Raw genomic sequence first — 24280 nt, 5'->3', positions numbered from 1 at the left:
AGAATTCACAGATATGTGGATATTAAACAGTATCCTGCTGAGAAACCGATGAGCAAAGGAGAAATCAAAAAAATACCTTGAGACAAATGAAAATAGAAATGTGACAAATCTATGGTATGCAGCAAAGAGGGAAAGTTTGTGGCAATAAATGCCTACTGCAAGAAGCAAGAAAAGTCTAAAACAACCTAATTTTATACCTTAAAGAACTAAAAAACAACAAATGAAGCCAAAAGTTAAGTACAAGGAAGGAAATAATAATGATTAGAGCAGAAATTAATAAAATAGAGACTAAAAAGACAATAGAAATGATAAAGGAGGGACGCCTGGATGGCTCAGCGGTTAAGCTATTGCCTTTGGCTCAGGGCATGATCCCGGAGTCCTGGGATCGAGTCCCACATCGGGCTTCCTGCATGGAGCCTGCTTCTCCTTCTGCCTGTGTCTCTGCCTCTCTCTCTCTCTCTCTCTCTCTCTCGAATAAATAAATAAAATCTAAAAAAAAAAAAAAGATTAAGGAAACTAAGAACTGGTTCTTTGAAAAGGTAAAATTGACAGACCTTTAGCTGTACTCACCGAGACAAAAGGAGAGAAGGCTCAAAATCAGAAATGAAAGAGGAAGTATTACAGCTGATAGCCCAGAAGTGCAGAAAAAAAGGATTAGAAGAGATTTTTGTTGTTAGGATTAGAAGAGATGAGAATGAAGTTATATACTAACAAATTGGACAACCTAGAAGAAATGGATAAATTCCTAGAAATATACAACCTACCAAGACTGAATCATGATGAAGTAAAAAATCTGAACAGATGAATTACCGGTAAGGAGAGTGCATCAGTAGTCAAAAAACTCTCAACAAAGTCCAGGACTAGGCTGCTTCACTGGTAAATTCTACCAATTCAAAGAATTCGTGGTTGCTCTATTTCACCAGTAACTCACATTGTACCTGGCACATTCATTCATTTAGTCTTCATTTAGTCAGCAAATATTTGTTGAACATGCTTTATGTCAGGCAATCTGTTTAATTTTTTATGATTCTTTTTTAATTTGGGAGAGAGTTCAAGCAGGGGAAGGGGCAGAGGGAAAGAATCTCAGACTGCTGAGCGCACAAGAGCCTGAAGTGGAGCCCCATGTGGGGCTTGATCTCACTATCCTGAGATCATGACCTGAGCCAAAATCAAGAATTGAACACTTAACCTACTGAGCCACACCCCAGTGCCCTTGTCAGGCAGTTCAGAATGAGTTGGTTTGAATTTATTCTGTTGAACTGAAGTCTTGTTTGAGTTTTCAGTAACTTTTTATATCAAAGAAATGGCTTCTAAAGATTATTATTCATTAGACAATGTATAAATATTTTTCTTTGACCAGTCTTAGACAATCCCTATAGTTGTGTTGTGGTGGAATTCAGCAAAAGTTGTGTGTGTGTGTGTGTGTGTGTGTGTGTAAATAACTGAATGTATTAATGGGAAGTATGTAATAGTATCTTGAATAATTATATATTTTAAAGTTTGTAATGATAGAAATACCTGATATAGGGATGCCTGAATGGCTCAGCGGTTGGGCACCTGCCTGCAGCTCAGATTGCGATCTCGGATCCGGGGATTGAGTCCCACATCGGGCTCCCTAAGGGGAGCCTGTTTCTCCCTCTGCCTCTGTCTCTGCCTCTCTCTCTCTGTCTCTCATGAATAAATAAATCTTAAAAAAAAAAAAAAAAAAAAAAACACCTGATGCTAGCAAGTCATGCTTTTAAAAAGCAGTGTTTTATTATGACTTTATTTCTAGACTCCCTACCTTAAATATTTAAGAAAAATGTCAAATAAAATAGTTAAGTTTTAAGTAAAATATTTAAGTTAAAAACATTTTAAATGAATTTTATCTTCAGTTTATTCAGTGGATTTTTTTTTTTTTTTTTTTAGTAGTTGGAAAAAGCTGTGGTAGTTCCCAACTGTGTTAGAAACAGTTGTCAAGTGTGGTTCTTTACAACGTGAGACTGGGAGCTGTTTCTAAACACACAGTTACTAGCACAGATTTGCTTAAGTTTCCAATCTGATCTGTGGCTATGGGTAAGTAATGTGGAATATGTATAATATTTGTGGGGGGAAGGAAACTGCTTAAATTCCATAAACTTTAACTCTAGGTTCGTGTATAGCATGAAGGACTTTGAACCCCAGCCAAGCAGTAGTAGAGTTTTTTATAAACCTTTCAGATAGTTAAGTATATAAAAATTAGGATATTCTTCTAGCTTCAAAATGTATAGACTTAGGTCTCTTATTTGTTGAAATGAATCCTAATATAATATAAGTTTTCAGTCATATTTAATATCAAAGATTTCCGGGCAGCCCGGGTGGCTCAGCGGTTTAGCGCCACCTTCAGTCCAGGACCTGATCCTGGAGACCCCGGATCGAGTCCCGCGTCAGGCTCCCTGCATGGAGCCTGCTTCTCCCTCTGCCTGTGTCTCTGCCTCTCTCTCCCTCTTTTTCTCTCTCTTCCTCTCTCCCTCCCTCTCTCTGTCTTGTCTCTCTCTCTCTCTCTCTCTCTCTCTCTCTCATGAATAAATAAAATCTTAAAAAAAAAAGATTTCAAAGATTATTTTTTAGTTAAAGAAATATGCTTATTTTCCAGACAGCTTTACTTAAACCTTAGCTCCTATTAATAGTGGGGACTTTGGTATATTTGTGTAGGGTTTACAGTAAAATCTAAAAATTACAAAATTAAATTTTTGAAGGATTATTTATTCATGAGAGATGCAGAGACATAGGCAGAGGGAGAAGCAGGCTCCCCACAGAGAGCCTCATGCAGGACTTGATCCCAGGACCCCGGATCACAACCTGAGCCAAAAGTAGACACTCAACCACTGAGCCACTGAGGCACCCCTATAAAATTAAATTTAATGTTATGTGTGCTTGTATATAGCATCCCTTTGAATTGCATGGTACTAATTTTTTGTCTTTTAGAGCACTGTTAAGTGGTTGTTTTTGGTTTTGTTTTTAATGTTATTTTTGAGTGATCTCTACACCCAACATTTGGGGCTCAAACTCACAACCTTGAGATCAAGAGTCACATAATCAACTAAGCCAACCAGGTGCCCCTAGAGCACTAATAAGGTCTTAATAAAATTGTGTGTGTGCCATGGATTTTTTTTTAATTATAGCTACTAGAATATTATTTTTTTAAACTTTTTTTTTAATTTTTATTTATTTATAATAGTCACAGAGAGAGAGAGGCGCAGAGACATAGGCAGAGGGAGAAGCAGGCTCCATGCACCGGGAGCCCGACATGGGATTTGATCCTGGGTCTCCAGGATCGCGCCCTGGGCCAAAGCCAGGCGCCAAACCGCTTCGCCACCCAGGGATCCCCCGCTACTAGAATATTAAAAATCACCTATGTGGGAGGCACCTGGCTGACTCATTCATAAGTTCAAGCCCTACATTGGATGTAGAGATTACTAAAAAATATAAATAAATAACTTTAAAAAATTACATATATGATTGCATTCTGTTTCTACATAGACATCTCTAGCTGAGGACATATTTCCTAACTGAAAATTATGCTTTCTGTAAATTATGGTTGAAATTGAGCATTTGGGGTATTGAGAATTATTTTTTATTAGTCTTAGATTACAGCTTGACATCTGAATATTGGCATTCTAATATTAGATGTAAAGGTGAAACTATATAAAGTTAAAAGGGATTTAACAGGGTGTTATTTTGAGGGCTTGCTTTTAGACTTTGTTGGAACAAAACTATAATGTTTTATGATTTCTTGATTCTTGGATTGGAGTTAGTTTGACAGTTACCATTAACCATTCACTGTATTGGTTTTCTCATTTATTTATTTAACAAATTTTTTGTTTCATATGTGCCAAATCTACTCCATAATTGTAGGAGGGAACAAAAAATAATGGATATGCCTGTAAATAAGTTCATGGAGTTGGAGATAGAAAGAAAAGAAGCAGTTCTTGTCCGGGTTTTTGTTTTCTGTAAAGTAGTGTATGTAAGATCATCATAGTTTACCAGTAGTGATGGTTTCTAGGAAAAATTCCTTGACTTGAGTAAAAATTGAAGTGTTCTCCGTAGATGTGAATCAACATTTATTGAGTACTTAGACAACAAAGTAAACACTGAGGAAGCATATAAATAAGAGGCCTTGGGGGCACCTGAGTGGCTCAGTCCATTAAGTGTCCAACTCTTGATTTTGGCGCAGGTCATGATTATCAGGGTCCTGGGATTAAGCCCCATGTTGAGCCCCATGTCCAGCCTCATGTCAAACTCTGCTCAGCAGGGAGTCGGCTTGAGATTCTCTCCTTCTCCCTCTGCCCCTCCTTTGTGCGCTGTCTCAAATAAATAAATCTTTAAAAGAGAGAGAGAGATCTTGCCCTCAGAGCTTATATTTTTGTTGGGAAAATATGGCATAAACCAAAAATAAGTAACATAAAGCAGCTATGACATATATGGTACTTATACAATACTACAGATTCTTACACAATTCTACAGGAATTCAAAAAATGAAGAGAACACTAATTTTTTTTTAAATCTTTCTCCTTTGCTTCTTACTATAACAGTGGCCAAGTGATCTTTTCAGAATGACCCCTTTTTAAATACCTTCTAGTACTGTATTTTTTTAATATAAATTTATTTTTTATTGGTGTTCAATTTTGTATTCTCAGAACAGTCAGTGGTAGTTTATTATGAGAACTATATAGAAATTAAGCACAGATTCTTTACTTCAGCACAAGTAAGAATTTAATACAGTTCTTTTGGAACTGAGCTTTGAGTACTTTAGAATAAGACAGTGTTTACAGATGGGAAATTGAGGTTACAGTGTCATTACACAATTCAAATTACATAGCTCCATGTATTTGTTTGCTGTGAACTTCAGGTTGCAGCTGAATTAACCAACATCTTTTCTTTCCATTAGTACTTCTGAATTCCTTACTTTTCAGTCTTTAATATTTGCTGTGTTGATGGTGAGAAGGAAAAGGATTCCAGGGTGAGGTGGGTGGGTGAGGTGTAGGTATCAATTACTATAGATCTGTAGTTTTTTTTTTTAAGATTTTATTTATTCATGAGAGACAGAGAGAAAGAGAGAGAGGCAGAGACATAGGAGGAGGGAGTAGCAGGCTCTATGCAGGGAGCCCAACATGGGACTTGATCCTGGGTCTCCAGGATCACGCCCTGGGCCGAAGGTGGCGCTAAACCGCTGAGCCACCTGGGCTGCCCAAGATCTATAGATTTTATTTTATTTTTTATTTTTTTAAAAGATTTTATTTATTCATGAGAAACACACAGAGAGAGAGAAAGAGAGAGAGAGGCAGAGACACAGAGGGAGAAGGAGGCTCTATGCAGGGAGCCCAACGTGGGACTCGATCCCGGGTCTCCAGGATCACGCCCTGGGCCGAAGGCGGCACCAAACCAGCACCACCGGGGCTGCCCAAATCTATAGATTTTAAACTGGAATGGGAGTGGAGTGAGAGAGAGGGTTGTTGTATAGGATGAAAAGTTTTGAGAGTGTACTTTTGAGTGTTGTAGAAACTACTAGCAGCATGATAAACCAACCTGATAGAGATACCATCCCCACATGCATATATACCACAAGCCTATAAAAATAGAACACAAAAGAAGAGCAAAACTTTAAATGCATAGCTAAGCTCAAAAGAAGGAAAGAAGAAAAAAAAAAGGAAAGTAGAGAAGGAAACCAGAAGAGAGAGAAGTCAAAGCAGTAAGTGGGAGCTGGTGCTGCTGTATAAAATAGCACAGGGACCTTTTGGTCTTGGAGTATATCTCCTAAGGGATCTAGAGTGGAATTTTAATGCATATATGGGGATGGGAGATATGTAGCCTTGGGCCTTTTCAAAATAGAACTAGCACTAAAACCCAGGTATATGGCCTAGAACCTGAAACAGCTTCCCTAATTGTGCAAAATTTTTATTTTATTTTTTAAAGATTTTATTTATTCATAGAGACACAGAGAGAGGCAGAGACACAGGCAGAGAGAGAAGCAGGCTCCATATAGGAAGCCTGACGTGGGACTCAATCCCGGGTCTCCAGGATCACACCCCAGGCTGCAGGCGGCGCTAAACCACTGCGCCACCGGGGCTGCCCTGTGCAAAAATTTTTAAAAAGTGATCAGTGATATGGGATCCCTGGTGGCATAGCGGCTTAGCGCCTGCCTTTGGCCCAGGGCGCGATCCTGGAGACCCGGGATCGAATCCCACATCGGGCTCCCGGTGCATGGAGCCTGCTTCTCCCTCTGCCTGTGTCTCTGCCTCTCTCTCTCTCTGTGACTATCATAAATAAATAAAAATTAAAAAAAAAAGTGATCAGTGATAGAACAGTCTAAAACATAGTATAAAGTGTGTGTAAAATTATTAAAAATAAATTTTAGTAAATCCCTTTTTTAAAAAAGGCATGATAATATGCCTGTTTAAAAAAGAAACAATAGGACTTGAAAAAAACAAATCAACTTTCAGAAATTAAAAATATAAAAATAGAGGGGCACTTGGTTCAAGGTTCAGTTGGTAGGGCATGCAACTCGATCTCAGGGTTGTGAGTTCGATCCCCATGTTATGTGTAGAGATTACTTAAAAATAAAATCTTTTTTAAAAAATTATATACATATATAGGGATCCCTGGGTGGCGCAGTGGTTTGGCGCCTGCCTTTGGCCCAGGGCACGATCCTGGAGACCCAGGATCGAATCCCACATTGGGCTCCCAGTGCATGGAGCCTGCTTCTCCCTCTGCCTGTGTCTCTGCCTCTCTCTCTCTCTCTCTCTCTCTCTCTCTCTCTCTCTCTCTCCCCCCCTCTCTCCCTCCCTCCCTCCCTCCCTCCCTCTCTCTGTGTGTGACTATCATAAATTTAAAAAAAATTATATACATATATAAATGGAAATTGGCTTGAGATGGGTTAAATACAAATTAGATATCATTGCTTGAAAAGGAAAGAAAATCTGGGGGTGCTTGGCTGGCTCAGTGAGTCATATGACTCTTGATGTCAGGATTATAGGTGCAAGCCTCATGTTGAGTGTTGGGATTATTTAGGAATAAAATCTTTTTTTTAAAAAAAGCAAGAAAATCTAGCAACAAATGGTTAAGAACAAAATCTAAAATGTAATCCAGGGCAGCCCCTGTGGTGCAGCGGTTTAGTGCCGCCTGCAGCCTGGGGTGTGATCCTGGAGGCCCCAGATCGAGTCCCACGTCAGGCTCCCTGCGTGGAGCCTGCTTCTCCCTCTGCCTGTGTCTCTGCCTCTCTCTCTCCCTGTGTCTCTATGAATAAATAAATAAAAATCTTTTAAAAATAACTAACTAACTAACTAACTAACTAACTAACTAACTAAATAAATAAATAAATAAATAAATAAATAAATAAATAAATAAATAAAATGTAATCCAAAAGTAAAACGTTGAAAATACAAGGTTGAAAAAATACTAGGCTGTCATAAAACAGAACAAAAAGCTCTTAGGAAAACATTATCAGGCAAAACTAGATAGATTTATTTTTAGAGAAAAGAGAGAAGGGAGGAGGTGGGGGCAGGAAGGGCAGAGAGAGAATCTCAAGCAGGCTCCACGCTGATCTTGGGGCTCAGTCGCACAAACCACAAGATTGTGACCTGAACCGAAACCAGGAGTTGGACGCTTAACCCACTGACTGAGCCATCCAGACAGCTCTCAGTCAAAACGAGATTTTTAAGGCAAAGCATTATTAAGGATAAAGAGCCATTGCATAATGACGAAATAATTCTTGGTTTTCACTACCAGGAGGAATAATAATCTTGAACCTGTATGTCCAAATAACATTATCTTAAAGTTATGCAAAGCAAAATTTTACATACTACAAATAAAGGACTACCTGCAGATACAGTGAGAGATTTTAGCATATTTCATTCAGAAGCTAATAAATCAGATCACCATTACCACCATCCCCAACAAAAGTAAACACATAAATTATGTGAACAACACAGTTAACAAACTTGACCTTTCAGATTTATTTAAACTTTAAAAAATAGAATGTAGAGGTTCCAAACATTAGAGCACATATGAAACATTCGTAGAAATTAACCACATATTAAACTACAGAGGGATGACACCACAAATAGGCATATTACTCTGCACTATGGTTCATAGAAAATTGGCTTGGTTTTCCAAGTTTCACTTGGAAGTGATGTTATTAGAATAATATTTAAAGGAAATAATAGAGGGAACAGACACCTGGGTGGCTCAGTGGTTGTGCATTTGCCTTTGGCTCAGGGCCTGATCCTGGATTCTGGGGATCGAGTCCCACTGTAGGCTCCTTGCATGGAGCCTGCTTCTCACTCTGCTTGGGTCTTTGCCTCTCTTTCTGTGTCTCTCATGAATAAATAAATAAAATCATAAATACATTTTTACATACATTCATAAAATCCTAATGAATGAATGAAATAATAGCAAAAACATTTATTCAACACTTAAATGAGCCAGACATAGTGGTGAGTGTTTTGCTTGTGTTACTCTATTTAAATCCCTTCAGCAACCCTGTGAATTATAAGATACTATTATCTTTAGTAGATGAGAATTTAGGTTTAAAAATGTTAATTTACTCAGGGTTTGCTGTTAGAAAAACATCTTTTTTTTAATATTACAGTTTCAACCCCCCACTTTAAAAAAAAATCTTTGCTATTATAAAATATAGCCAAGTAGAGAAACTCATATGAAACATATAGGTTATCAAATTATTATTAAAGTTGGTATTTTAATACCAGCAGGTCAAGGAATAGAACTTTGCTGGCCACTGCAACTCAGTACCCTTTTATGTGCCCTGTTTCAATTATCACCCCGATCCTTCCCCTACAAAACATGTTTATGATGATGTTTCGGCTTTTTCTTTATAATTTTAATACCAACGTGTACATTCTTAAGCAGTATGCTTTAGATTTGCTTATTTCTTCCCCTCTGTTTTTCCCATGCAATTTATTTGTCGAGGAAACTGTTAACAGTTTGACCATTTAGAGTTTCTTACAGGTTTGATCACATTCAGATTAGGTGTTTGGGCAAAACTGCTGTGTTCTTTCATCAGCAGATTTGTTATCTCTGGTTGGTTTTCTTTTTGTGATAAAAGGGACTATTGATACTCAGCAGTTGAATCCATTAACTCTTTAGAGATTGTAAATTTTATTTCTTCATTTATTGGTGGAATGTTTCTCTAGGGAAGCTTCCCTCTCAGCTAATACTTGATTACCTGGTGGTTCAATTTATATAAGAGAGGAGGAATAAATGTTTATTTCCTGTTATTTACCAGTTTTCAAAATGATGACTTGGTTTTCACTAGCCTCTTTCAAAATAACCTTAAAAAAATTTTTTTAAAGTATCATTATAAACTCATGGATTAATTTTTTTTTTCAGTTCATTCTGGTTATTCTTATGGATGCTCAAATTGTCCCATCTTTGGCCAATAGGAGCCTCTTCAAGTTAGCTCCCTGCCATCATGGAATTTATATTTTAGTGTAAATATAGCTATTTATAAACATATATATAAATGGCTCCCTGCTTGGGGATGAGTCTGCATGTTCTCTGTCTTTACCCCCACTTGTGTGCACGAGCATACTCTCTCTCAAAAAAAAAAAAACAAAAAACATCAAGATCAAATGCTGCTAGTCATTCTCGTTGGTACTAGAGTCGGCTTCTAGGCTCTGTCACTGGACAGAGCTAGGGAATAGGCTCATCTATATATATTTAGTAAATATAGCTATTTATAAACATATGTGTAAATATATATACACACACACACACGTATATATAGCCTTAAAACACACCTACACTAAACACGTTATTCTGTGTATTGGTTTTTATACTTACTATATATTAGCAATAATTCCTTATTAGTCTGTATAGAACTGCTTTGTATTTTGTAATGACCACAAAATATCTGTTGTATAGCTGCACCATAGTTTAATAGTTATTGATGAACATTTTGACTGTTACCCCACAGTATTATAAATAGTACTACAATAGATATCTTGGTACATACTACTTTGCCCACATCTATGAATATAGTTACAGAATCAATTACAGAGTCAATCAATCAATTACAGAAATGGAATTACTGAGTAATAATAGCTATTGCCAGATTACTGTCCTTCAAGCAATTAGGAACTTTTCCCCCACCATATCTCCTTTAATGATTCTAGCATGTGATTGTACTTTTTGATCTTTGATAATCTGCTACTTTAAAGAAATCTCACTGTAGTTTTTATTAGTATTTAAACTTAATCCTGAGTTGTCTCTTCATGTTGTTGGCCTAATTTTCTATTGAATTGTTCATCTTTTCCATTCTGATTTGTAGGCATGCAGATATAATAAGGAAATTAGCCTTCTGTGACATGTATTGGCAAATATTTTTTCCTTATTGTGTTCCTCCTTTGATTATGTTTATAGTGTTCATTTTCCAGCAGAATTTTAAAATTTTTTATATGTTACTCAAATCTATTAGCGTTTTTTTTTTTTTAACAGTGCATACTTAGAGAAGAATTAAAAGTACAGTACAAGGAAGGTTTTCCCCTCTGGTCGCCCTTCAGAAGTTGCCAGCCTCTTGTCCTGCCATCTCCTAATACTTTAGTGTGTATTTCCTACAAAAAAGGATATTCTCCGAAATCACTGTGCTACAGCTATTAAGATCAGAAAGTTAACATTGACACATTGCTACCTTTTCTAATCCTTTGACCCCCATTCAAGTTTCACCAATTGTCCTAATATCATTCTTTTAGCAAAAGGATCCAGTTCAGAAACCATGTGTTGCATTTAGTTACTATATCTTTTCTATGTCCTTCATCTTGAAACAATACTTTAGACTTTGCTTGGCTTTCATGAGTGTGACAATTTTGAGGATTATTCAAAACAAATTAGAATAAATTTGCATTGGTCTGAGGTTTCTTCAAATTAGATTTAGGGTATATATATCTTTATCATTAAAGTGACGCTGTGATCTTATTGTATGCTATAAGGTGGCACACAGTTTGAGTTTGTCCTGTTGATGATACTCACCTTGAATCGCCTGATTAAGAGGCAGTGTATGATGGGCATCATTTAGTAATTTTACACTAGTAAAGTTACTATTTTTCCCTAAGTATGCCATTCCTTATCAAACTTTGAAGTTACTCATTTATGTATCTCTAGCAATATGAATTTATGGGTTACTTTCCATTCACTCTATTATAATCCCTTTACTATCACTATGAATTTTGATATTCCAACATCATTATGCTAGTGAGTGACAATTTAAGCTGATTTCTAGGTCCCATGTCCTCATCATTTCTTTGGGCATTTTCTTCTTTCTGTCATAAGATATTCCAGGCTCATCTTCTAATTTCCATCGACCTGAACTCAGCCATTTCTCCAAGGAGCCCTTATTCCTTTTTATAAAAAATATTCAGAAGCCAAGATCTAGGGATGGTTGGGTGGCTCGGTTGGTTGGGTGTCTGACTTCGGCTCAGTTCATGATCCTCAGGGTCCTGGGATCAAGCCCTGTGTGTTGGGCTCTCTGCTTGGCCAGGAGTCTGCATGTTCCTCTGTCTTTACCCACTTGTGTTCACACTCTCTCTAAAAAAAAAAAAAAAAAAAAAAAAAAAAAAAAAAAAAAAACCCACCAAGATCAAATGCTAGTCATTCTTGTTGGTACTAGAGTGTCACTGCTTCTAGGCTCTGTCATTGGACAGAGCTAGGGAATATGCACAAATACATTCACCCACATCCAAACATTTACATCTATATTTATCTAAGTATTAAAAACCATCAGTTCATATTGATACCCTTTAGTCTTAATACTAAAGGGTTTATTCTAGTTTTCTTTTTATATTTTAAATCTCTCCTATGACAAAAACCTGGCTTCCATTTTTATATTTAATTGTTTGACAGATTCCTGTATTGTTATGTACAATATACCAGTCTTCCAGTTCCACCATCCCTTCTCCTTTGTGGTGCCCTTATCTCCCTACTCTTGCTCTGACTCTCCATTCTATGCCACCCACCCCACCCACACCCTCAGACTTCCTTCCATCCTTCTTGAGCTCCAGCATTTTATGCCACAGTTTGAGTCTATGCAGTATCTGCATAGATACCGTTTTCATCCTACTTGATATCTACCCTACACTGAGCTATCCCTCTCCATGGACACCCTCCTCACCTGGCTTTGATTCTGACACCTCTTGCCAGGCTACTCTTCTCACCCCACTTGGACTGTAACCAAGTGAACATGCTCCTCACCTTTTTATAAATACCTTCCAAAATTTGTATTACACCTCTTCTTCATCTTAACATTATAAAAAGTAATTTTCATTTTCTTTTACTGATTTGATTATTTGGTATTTGAATATATGTTCTGGGGCACCTGAGTGGCTCAGTCAGTTGAGCAGCCAACTCTTGATTTCAGCTCAGGTCATGATTTCAGGGTCCTGGGATCGAGCCCTGCATCGAATTCCCTGCTCGCTTGCTCTCTCAAATAAGTAAATCTTTAAAAATACATATATGTGCTCCATTTTGGAATTTATTGTGAAGTAAGAAATGAAGTCTAACATTTCTTTCAGGTGTTTATCCAGTTGGCTGGAATTTTATGTGAAAGTTGTATCTACCTCCTCTCCCCCTAAAAAATGTATGAAGTTTCTTAAAAGTATACTGCATCCAAGAGCTTTTTGAAAAAAAAAATGGGTGTCATTTTTCATATTGCTTTTGTTTATAACAGATGATGATGTACCTGCAGATATGGTTGCTGAAGAATCAGGTCCTGGTGCACAAAATAGTCCATACCAACTTCGTAGAAAAACTCTTTTGCCAAAAAGAACAGCGTGTCCTACAAAGAGCAGTATGGAGGTAAATTAAAAGTAACTGCCTTTTTTTTTTTTTTTTTTTTTGGTAATGAAAGAATTGTTAAAAAACAAAGGGAAGTGTCACTGTTTTTTAAAGTAACAATTATGTATGGTAAAAATATTTGCTTAATTAGTTTTCATTTTGTTTTTCAAGGGTGCCTCAACTTCAACTACAGAAAACTTTGGTCATCGTGCAAAACGCGCAAGAGTATCTGGAAAATCACAAGATCTATCAGGTATTTCTTCTGAGAAAACTACAGAATGGCATTAAATAATCTTTTTATTTTGTTTGATATCAAAAAATTAAATATAGCTTAATGGTATGTTTGGGATTAAGAAGATAATATTATAGAAAAAGCATGGGAACCCTGACCTCTCACTCTTCTGACTTTTGTGTATAAAAATAACATTTTATAAACCAGTTTCTGAAATGGTACATAACAGCTAAAAGAAAGAATACTTAAGTCAGAACAAAAGAAGGTATATATGTTTTATCTGTCAAAGCAAAATTCTTATAAAATGATGATAAACTATTCATTAGATAAAATGAAAATTATGCTTTTTAGTGAGAAACTTGTTGCTATCGCAATAAATAGATAGTTTATATTCTGTTTGTTAATCTTTTTTATAGCAGCACCTGCTGAACAGTATCTTCAGGAGAAACTACCAGATGAAGTGGTTCTAAAAATCTTCTCTTACTTGCTGGAACAGGATCTTTGTAGAGCAGCTTGTGTATGTAAACGCTTCAGTGAGCTTGCTAATGATCCAATTTTGTGGTAAGTGAAAATTTATTTCTTATTATCTTGAGATATACTATTTGTTGCCCCAAATGCTAAAAGATGGTAGGGAAGTTGAAGTGTGAGTTGGTAGCTACAATTAGATAGATGGAACAGAATTAGAATGCTTAAAAATTCCCGTGTTACCTGTTTATCAAAAATATAGGTTGTTGGTCCAAGTGGTATGTATGTATGTATGTATGAATTTATTTTTAAAGATTTTATTTATTTATTTACTCATTCATATGAGAGGGGGGTGGGGGAGGCAGGCAGAGACACAGGCAGAGGGAGAAGCAGACTCCATGCAGGGAGCCTGACGTGGGACTCGATCATGGTTCTCCAGGATCACACTCTGGGCTGAAGGCAGCGCTTAAACTGCTGAGCCACCCGGGCTGCCCCCAAGTGGTATTTATAAAACAAGAGTACTATCTCTGCTATTTCTCAAGTAATAACAACAACTGAGTGATTGTGGGAAATTTTTTTGTTTAAATTTAAGCTTCATAGAAATAGAACTATGTCTAATTTAAAACAGGTAATTAATCTGATAGTTTAATGAGAAAGTAGATTTGGATACATTCACTTTTGGAAAATAGTTAACAGTTATATCCATGAACCTTAAAATATGCATGCCCTTTGACCCATGTAATTCCACTTGTGGAAATTTTTTAGCTTTATGTACAAATTTTTCATAATAGCATAGTTAATAGTGGAGGAAAATTAGAAATGATCTAAATCTTTGGCACGAAGGGAATGAATAGACTAACAATGGAATGTGTATTTGAAGGGCGGTGATATATATATATGTAACTGATTTTTTCAGAATTGTTGATAACATGGGAAAATGCTGTGTTCTAAAAAGTTTTTGAAAAGAATACAAAACTTTAGATGCTATATGATCACAGCTAATAAATGAAAGTATCTGTAGATAAAAAAGACTGGGAGGAAACACTGCTTTGCACAGGAAGTGATAATAGTTACTATGACTACATTTCTGAGATTTGATGGGTTTTGACAATAACATAAATGAACTAAAGATATGAGGCATTAAGTTCAGAATATTTTATTGAAAGCCATCTTTTTTTTTTTTTTTAAGATTTTATTCATTTGTGATAGCATGAGCTGAGGGGGGAATGCAGAAGGAGAGGGAGAAGAAGCAAACTCCCTGCTGAGCAGGGAGCTTGATGCAGAGCTCGATCTCAGGACCCAGGGATCATGACCTGAGCCAAAGCCAAAGGCTTAACCCATTGAGCCACCTAGGTGCCCTGAAAGCTAGCCTTTTAATAACAACCGTATGAGGTCTTTCCAGTAGGGTGGCCTTTTTTTCCTCAATAAATTTTGAAGGCTTGACACGTTATTTTGGGAGGTGAACTTTTTTTTAATATGTTATATTGTTTTAGCCAAAAACTGTTTTACGGTTAAAATTTTGGTTTTTTGTATTCTTCTGTGTTTTTGAAGCATCAGATAATTTTCCAGTTATTTAAAGGATGTTTTATAAAGGAATCTTTCATTCTTTTACTTCTTCAGGAAACGATTATACATGGAAGTTTTCGAATATACTCGCCCTATGATGCATCCTGAACCTGGCAAATTCTACCAGATTAATCCAGAAGAATATGAACACCCAAATCCTTGGAAAGAGAGTTTCCAGCAGTTGGTATGAAGTATAAATGGAAAATATTGACTTATATTATATATTCATAAATAAAATCTCTTTTTAAAAGATTAATTTAAACTCAAGAATAGGTTTCAAGCCAATGAATATATTTATCAGTCAACAAAACATTCAACAATTCTTTTCACTACTGACATATTAATAATTTTAACAGTGGCAGTAACCATCAGTAGCCTGAGAGCAGTTATACATTTTATGGGTCTGTTTGAACCTTTTCTTAAATTGTTAGTGTTCAGTAGTTGTTTTAATTTTTATATTGTCCTTTATGAGTGGTTCTCAACTGGGGGTGATTTTGCTCCACAGGGGACATTTGGCAATGTCTGGAGACATTTTTGGTTGTCACAACTGGAGAAGAGGATTCTACTGGTATCTAGAGGGTAGAGGCCAGGGATGCTGCTAAATCTTACAGTGATGTACAGGACAGCCCCCACAGCAAAGAATTACTGTCTCAAAATATTAGTAGTGCTGATATTGACATATTTTGTCTTTTCTTACTGGATATTATTACTGAGTTATAAGCTGTTTTAGATTGTACATTGCACTATGCAACAGAAAACTAGTTGGTGTAATTGATTGCTTTTGATATTTAATAAAAAATATATACAGTATTAATTTAGAATATAATGTTTCCATTAGTAGTCAATGTTTGTTTCTGGTTTTTTTTTTTTTTGTTTTGTTTTGTTTGTTTTGTGTTTTTTTGTTTTGTTTTTTGACATTTTAGTATAAAGGTGCACATGTAAAGCCAGGATTTGCTGAACATTTCTACAGTAATCCTGCAAGATATAAAGGAAGAGAAAATATGTTGGTATGTTTGATTTGTATTTTTATAAGACTTAAAATGGTAATCTTTCAGTTCTGTACTGACACTTTTATTTTTTTCTAGTATTATGATACAATTGAAGATGCCCTGGGTGGGGTACAAGAAGCTCATTTTGATGGACTTATCTTCGTTCATTCTGGAATATATACTGATGAATGGATATATATTGAATCTCCAATCACCATGATTGGTGCAGGTATTCTGAAATGCGTTGTCATTAAAAATTTGTTTTTCTCAGGGGCAGTCCGGGTGGCTAGGCGGTTTAACACCTGCCTTCAGCCCAGGGCCTGATCCTGGAGACTGGGGATCAAGTCCCACATCGGGCTCCCTGCATGGAGCCTGCTTCTCCCTCTGCCTGTGTCTCTGCCTCTCTCTTTCTCTCTCTGGGTCTTTCATGAATAAATAAAATCTTAAAAAAAATTTTTTTTGTTTTTTCATTAAAATTTTTTAATGTATTATTTACATGATGGGTTTCTTAAAATGTTAGTGACTTAAAATCTAGATGAACCAGGGGATCCCTGGGTGGCGCAGTGGTTTGGCGCCTGCCTTTGGCCCAGGGCGCGATCCTGGAGACCCGGGATCAAATCCCACGTCGGGCTCCCGGTGCATGGAACCTGCTTCTCCCTCTGCCTGTGTCTCTGCCTCTCTCTCTCTCTCTCTCTCTCTCTCTCTCTCTCTCTCTCTTTGACTATCATAAAAAAAAAAAATATTTAAATCTCAGTGGTCGGGCAGCCCCGGTGGCTCAGTGGTTTAGCACCGCCTTCGGCCCAGGGCGTGATCCTAGAGACCCGGGATCAAGTCCCATGTCGGGGTCCCTGCGCGGGGCCTGCCTCTGCCTCTCTGTCTCTCTCTCACACATGAATAAATAAATAAAATCTTAAAAAAAAAAAACTAGATGAACCCCCCAAAAAAAAAAATCTAGATGAACCTTGATAATACCTTAATGGTTAGGAAAGAGTAGGAATATTGCTTATTGCAATGAAAACATGAGAGTTCAGAAAATAAAAATAGATCTTTTCTTTTTTTTTTTTTTTTTTTTCCTGAAGAGCGGTAGCATGGGGCAGTGGGGGAGATGGAGAATCTGAAGCAGGGGCTTGATCTTACAACCCTGAGATCATGATCTGAGCCAAAATCAAGAGTTTGCAAGGCACACCAGTTAATTAATTAATTAATATATATATGTCCATCCTCTCTCCTGCCATCCCTCCCTGCCTCCCTCTTGATGTCTGTACTTTGTCCAATGCCTTATTCATTAAGGAAAGAAAGATACTTGTTTTATCTTTTATTTGAAAATAAAGATGGTTAGTGTTTCTGTTGCTCTGTTTTTAATGAAACCATGTCCTTGATAAATTTTTTTTGTACTGTTTCAAAGCTATTTTTATAGTCCAGTTTCTAAGAATAAATGTAGTGAAATAATTGTTGAGCACTGATCAGTCATTCAAGATTTGTGCTGTCTGAGTTTTTAAGGACACAGTACGTGGACCATTTTAAGATAGCTAGTAATTATTACTTGTTATTGAAATTTGCATGTACTGCCCTTTTTGCTTCCCTCCCCCATTTCCGCCACAGAGAAAAGGGGAGGAGGACGTAGAAAATTTTGCCTATGGATTTGCAATACCTTCCAAATAAAGGCCAGTATTAGAAATAAATTTAACTTAGGACATTTCTTTCTCTACCTACTCATCATCCTCTTCTCCTTTGCTTTCCCTGAGTTCTTTTTTCTGGTGCTGCAGAAGTGATTTTGTTTCCACAAGAAACCATTTTTTATTTTTTATTTTTATTTATTTTTTTAAGATTTTAATTATTCATGAGAGACACAGAAGGCAGAGACATACATAGAGGGAGAAGCAGGCTTCGTGCAGGAAGCCCAATGTGGGACTCAGTCCCGGGACTCCAGGATCACGCCCTGAGCCAAAGGCAGATGCTCAACCATTGAGCCACCCAGGCCTATTGTGAAACCATTTATTAATATGTCATTGTATTTGATACTAAATATTATTAGTAGTTAAGTATTATTATACCTAAATTTGAATATAATGGTACTCAAATAATACCCACATTAAATATGACCACCTGTAGTAAAGACCAGTGAAACATAGTTACCTGATAAAATGAATTATTCTTACCTATTTTTAAATAGCTCCTTCTCTGTAGTATGCTAAGTGTGAAGTAAGTCAGAGGAACACAACTACCAAGTGATTTCACTTAACATGTGGAATCTAAAAAACAAAACAACAAAAAAGAAACAGACTCATAAACACAGAGAACATATAGGTGGTTTGCAGAAGGGAGGTGTTTGGGCAGATGGGCAAAAAAGGTGAAGATGACTGAAAAGTACAGAATTCCGTTTATAAGATAAATGTCACAGGGGATCCCTGGGTGGCGCATGGGATCCCTGGGTGGCGCAGCGGTTTGGCGCCTGCCTTTGGCCCAGGGCGCGATCCTGGAGACCCGGGATCGAATCCCACGTCGGGCTCCTGGTGCATGGAGCCTGCTTCTCCCTCTGCCTGTGTCTCTGCCCCTCTCTCTCTGTCTCTGTGTGACTATCATAAATAAATTAAAATTTAGAAAAAAAAAAAAGATAAATGTCACAGGATGAAAAGTAAAGCACGGGGAATGTAATCAGTAATATAGTATCAGGGCACCTGGGTGCTTCAGTCAATTTAGTGTCTGACTCTTGATTTTGACTCAGGTCATGATCCTCAGGGTTTTGGGATTTGAGCCCCCATTGGGGCTCCGAGCTCAGCAGGGAGTCTGCTTAAGGATTTTTTTTCCCCTTCTCTCTGGCCCTCCCACCACTTGCATGTGCGCTCGCTCGCTCTCTCTCTCTCTCTCTAAAATAAATAAATCTTTTTTAAAAAAGTAATATTATAATAACTTTGTATGGTGATAGAGTGTACACTTAAAATGAGTATTTTGTAATGTATATAATTGTCAAGTTACTATGTTGTACCCCTGAGGCTAATATGTCAGCTATACTTCAATTAAAAATTTTCTTTAAAATTTCTCAAATACCCAAATTAAAAACAAAAAGATTTCCATATTACTAGTTTTATGGCAGAGTGTTTTTACTGATTAAAAAATAGAATTTTATTGGAAATTCATCTGTCTGATAAATAATGTGTTTTTAAAAAAATAAAAGTTATATGTTTTAAAATATCTTCTCACAGCACCTGGAAAAGTAGCAGACAAAGTTATAATTGAAAACACTAGAGATTCAACCTTCGTTTTTATGGAAGGTTCTGAAGATGCGTATGTTGGATATATGACAATAAGGGTAAGGAATTTTAGAGTTAGAATGTTTGTTGAAATCATTTAAGGCAGCAGTTCAGCCAAAATTTCAAGCAAGATTTCTACTTTTCAGTTTAACCCTGATGACAAATCTGCTCAACACCATAATGCACACCACTGCTTAGAGATTACGGTTAATTGTAGCCCTATTATTGATCACTGTATCATCCGAAGTACATGTACAGGTTAGTGTTTCCCTTATGTCTTATTATAAAATGGGCCATTGTGCTGTTGTTGCCCAGTAGGTTTTTAAATAAATCCTTTTTCTTACAGTTGGCTCTGCAGTATGTGTTAGTGGTCAAGGAGCATGTCCCACTATCAAACACTGTAACATCAGCGACTGTGAAAATGTTGGACTTTATATAACAGATCATGCACAGGTATTTTTAAATTTTGTGGGTTTTTGTTTCTAAAAAGTCTTTAAAATATCTGCTAATACCTATTTCTGATTAATTGTTACAGGGAATATATGAGGATAATGAAATTTCCAATAATGCTTTAGCTGGGATTTGGGTTAAAAATCATGGAAACCCAATTATTAGACGGAATCATATCCATCATGGACGTGATGTCGGTGTATTCACATTTGATCATGGCATGGTAAGAATCTTAAGTTTATTGTTAATAGAAAAACTGACTTCATTAATTTTTTTTTAAGATTTTTTTTTTTTTAAGTAATCTAGACACCCAGTGTGGAGCTCGAACTCATAACCTGGAATCAGGAGTCACATGCTCCACCAATTGAGTCAGCCAAGCCTGCCATATCAGTTGAATTTCAAATAGATTTCTGCATTTTCTCATCACCAAACTATGTGAATTGAAAAGTACAGGGTTAAAAGAAATTTCAGTAATGTATTTTAAAATCAATATGCAATATTCTGTAAATTCATGAATCTAATATTATGTGCATATAGAGAAGATGAGGTCCTTAAGGAATTGATGGAATCTTTAGGATCGAATCTAGTAGTTCTCAAATGTAAGAGTGCATTAAAGTCACCCAGATAAAACAATATGATGGGGACCAGGACATGCATTTTTAATAAGCACCGTAAGTGAGTTGAATGCAGGTTGTTTATAGGCTACACTTTGAGAATTAATGGTTTCACTACTAGTTTTAACTGGCGGAATATTAATAGGAGATACAGTGGTAATAAAATATCAGTTCTAAAACTCTTATGCCTCAGTTACTTAGGTATCTTTATGGATGACACTATATTTTAAGTACTATTGTGTCATTTTACACAGGTTTCTAGAGATGCGACTTTTTGAGCTCTTTTTAGGTCACTATTTCAAAATAATGCTCTTTGGTGTGTTTTCAAGTATTCTTTTCATTTAATGTCTAATTTTCATTGAGGCAATTTTCAGGTCCTGTTACAATATTGGCAGCATTTTTTGTTAAGGAATCAGAGATGGGAGAGAGGTGATGGTGTGGTGGCCAGATGGGATTGTGGTGATGGTGATGTTTAATTGCTGTTGTATGGTGTGAATCAGGCAACAGGATTGTTGGATTCACATACACAGATTGTCAGTTAGTGAAGGAAGTTTTTTATTTTTGTTGTTTGTGCCTAAAACCCTAATGTAGAACTCTTTTTTAAACTGAACTAGACCAGGAGGGAGTACTCTTCTATAAGTTCTGATTAGACCTAAATAGTTTCAGGCCATCCAGTGCATCATAGTCCTGGGGGACATGTAACCTGAGTAGAACAGTTCACTTAAAATGTAGGCTAGGAGCACCTGGGTGGCTCAGTTGGTTAAGCATCCAGCTCTTAATTTCCACTCAGGTCATATCTCAGGGTCATGAGATGCAGCCCCACATTGGGCTCTGCACTCAGCACAAAGTGTGTTTAATTTAAGATTCTTTCCTTCTAAAAAAAAAAAAAAAAAGATTCTTTCCTTCTGCCACTCCCCACCACCAACCCCTGCTTGCGCACTCTAAAAAAAAAGAAAAGGAAAAACAAAAAATATAGGCTATAGCTTGGGCCTATCAACAAGAAAGCTGAGTGGAGGAAAATAATAATATAATAAAAAAGAAAACAGAGTGGAGATGACCATTTGCCCTTCTCCAGCTGAAATAAAGAAATTGGGGGATCCCTGAGTGGCTCAGCGGTTTAGCACCTGCCTTCGGCCCAAGGCTTAATCCTGGAGGCCCGGGATCAAATCCCACATCAGGCTCCCTGAATGGAGCCTGCTTCTCCCTCTGCTTGTGTCTCTGCCTCTCTCTCTATCTCTCATGAAAAATAAATAAATAAATCTTTTTAATAAATAAATAAATAAGACATTTCATTATACATTGTACCTCTTTTTTCCCCCAGGGAGTAGGGAAGGGAGGTAGGGAGCACTGGAATTGTAGTCTGGAGGGCAAAGGTATGGGGGATGTCAAAACATAAGAATCTTGAAAATTTCCTCTCCTTTTTTAGAGGCCTATATTAGATATAGTTCCTAAATGGATCTCTTGTTTTGTAATGGCACTATACTATGCTTTGCCTGTGTTGCCTTTAGACTTTGCCCCAGAGTGACATACAACTCCAGTGTCATATTTTTGCATGCCTCTGGTCTCATTGATGAGAGATTAGAGGTACGAAAATAATTTTAATCTGAAAATAAGCTTCCTCATTTTTAAAAGGCCTTTGCTGATTGTTACTTACTAAAGTTCATCATAGTAATTTACTCCTCATCATACACTTCTTTTTTTTTTCATCATACACTTCTGATACAGTGTGTGTGTATATATATATATATATAGAGAGAGATACACACACATATACATACATATACATATATATACACACTTTAGTTTTACAAATTTTTAAAGTTTTTAAACTCTAGGCAGTGCTATCAATAAATATTCCCATTAAAGATTAATGAAGAGATTTGTAAAAACTGCATCTGAAACTAATGATGTACTCTATGTTGACTCATTGAATTTAAATTAAAAAGATTTGTAAGGTATTACAGATTTGTAAGGGAAGAATAAAAATTAAAACCTCTACTCTTTTTCATTTTCAAGAATTGTTTTTGTAAAAATACTGTATGCACAAGTATAAAGGACATCTCTAGGATTTCAGGATATGACTCCAACATTTGTCATTGTTACCTTCATGTTTAAAGTGTGAACTTCCCCTATGAAAGATGAGGAAATAAACACTTTACATTTCAACCTGTCTCCATCACATCATTTATTATTTTTCTTATGAAGGTTAATAACATTTACATTCCTAAAGTTATTGGTCAATATTTACTCTATATTACCTTTAGTCCTTTTATAATAGTTTCTCCATTGCAGAATTTTAAAATTTTGATTCATTCTTTGTATGGATGAGTTTTCTTATCTAGCCATTCATTATTTGCTTATTCTTAAAAGAAGGGTTTACGGGTATTGTAGCTTGAATTCTTGCCACTTGAGAATACCTACACGTTACTTTTTAAATTGGCTAATAAGTATACACAGTTTTGATTATGCCTTTTTTCCCCTCCAAATTTTGTGGTCATTTTTATATCTCTAAGCATTAAATGTGGTTGACAGGTCTGAGATCATTCTGGGATTTTTTTCTTGTGATGATCTACTTTTCTACTTCAATATCCATATGTAGGTTTTTGTTGTTGCCGATGTGTTGTTTTGCTGTTTTTCTCTTCCATGTGTTTGTTTCTTTAGAAAGTTGGCTGTGTATCGGTTTAAGTTTTGTGTGATTTCCTCAAATCTGTACCCCTTACTGTATCTCTATAGTTCCGCTTTTTTTTCCCCCTAGTGTGATGTTCATCTCTAATGTATTTTGTTTTAGGAATTTTTCTAACATACATAAAAGAGAGAAGACTATAATGAATGAATGAATCCCCATGTACCCATTTTCTCCTTCAACAGCTGTCAATTTATGGCCAGTTATATTTCATCTATACTTACTCTTTACTCTCTTCTCTACTCTCCACATTATTTTGAAGCAAATCCTGGACATCATCATCTCATCAGTAAATATTTCAGCATGTGTCTTTAAAAGATAGGGATTCTTTTTTCTTTCTTTCTTTCACATAACCACAGTGCCAGTCTCATTCCTAAAAATAATTTTTCTGTCAGTGTTCGCAGGTTCCCAGTTATCTTTGTTTAATATTCCATTGCAGAATGTTATTTTTGTAAAATATAATGAGAATGCCATAGTAATGCCAAATTGCTATAAAATTTTGGAGACATTTATTCTAAATTTATGAATTTAACACATGACAGATTGACAGATGACAGATATCTTTAAATCTGGCTCTCCTCTCTGTTTCATTTTCTTTTACTTTGGATAGTCTCTCTCAGGAAGCATAAGTTTTAGATGATTGAAATTGCACATTTGCGTATTCTTGCTCACATTTACTTCTTGTGCCTGAGTTATTTCTATGAAAATAATACTATGGGAATATTTCTTTTCTGTCTTCAGTTCATGCCACTAGATCTGATCACTTTAGTAGATCATTGGCTAGGCTTATGAGAACCTTCAGTGACTTGGGGAAAGCTACCTTGCTGAAGGGCTAAGATAACATTTGTTAGGTTTCAGCACCCTACTCTTCCTTATCCAGATTTCATAGTATTTGACAAGTTTTTTTTTTTTTACAAGTGTTTTATAGATAATATTTTGGGGTTATGGAAGTTTATTTCAATGAAGATAGCATTTTTTTTTTTTAAAGATAGCATTTTTTTCTATTTTTTTCATTCTTGTTTTATTTGGAGAGTTTTAAGAGAGACTCTTAAGTCCCTTTTACTTTGTCATATTTAATAAAGACTGTTGTACTTCCAAAAATTTTAAATGAAAAAGTGCTTCACCTTATGTTTTTATATCAGTGTTAAGTTTTTAGCTTTATAAAATGATAGTTTTCAAAAATTTGCAGTAATGCGTACAGAAAGGATTTAGAAACACTTGTGCTG

General features: G+C 36.2%; 1 protein-coding gene across 2 annotated transcripts in view; it reads left to right on the top strand.

Moving 5' to 3' along the window:
* The window catches only part of FBXO11 (F-box protein 11), an 88783-nt gene that overhangs the window by 49604 nt on the left and 14899 nt on the right, over positions 1-24280 (top strand). For both annotated transcript variants that reach the window (XM_055327974.1, XM_055327975.1), the window contains exons 2-11: positions 12698-12825; positions 12976-13057; positions 13453-13597; positions 15122-15251; positions 15991-16074; positions 16153-16285; positions 19260-19366; positions 19454-19565; positions 19654-19760; positions 19843-19980. In XM_055327974.1, coding sequence (XP_055183949.1) covers positions 12698-12825; positions 12976-13057; positions 13453-13597; positions 15122-15251; positions 15991-16074; positions 16153-16285; positions 19260-19366; positions 19454-19565; positions 19654-19760; positions 19843-19980 — 1166 coding nt within the window. The remainder of the gene's footprint in view (positions 1-12697; positions 12826-12975; positions 13058-13452; positions 13598-15121; positions 15252-15990; positions 16075-16152; positions 16286-19259; positions 19367-19453; positions 19566-19653; positions 19761-19842; positions 19981-24280) is intronic.

The sequence above is a fragment of the Nyctereutes procyonoides genome, unplaced genomic scaffold (assembly GCF_905146905.1).
Source record: "Nyctereutes procyonoides isolate TBG_1078 unplaced genomic scaffold, NYPRO_anot_genome, whole genome shotgun sequence".
Classification (NCBI taxonomy): Eukaryota; Metazoa; Chordata; class Mammalia; order Carnivora; family Canidae; genus Nyctereutes; species Nyctereutes procyonoides.
The sequence above is the reverse complement of the archived record's forward strand: the minus strand, read 5'-3'. Positions and strand labels throughout refer to the sequence as shown.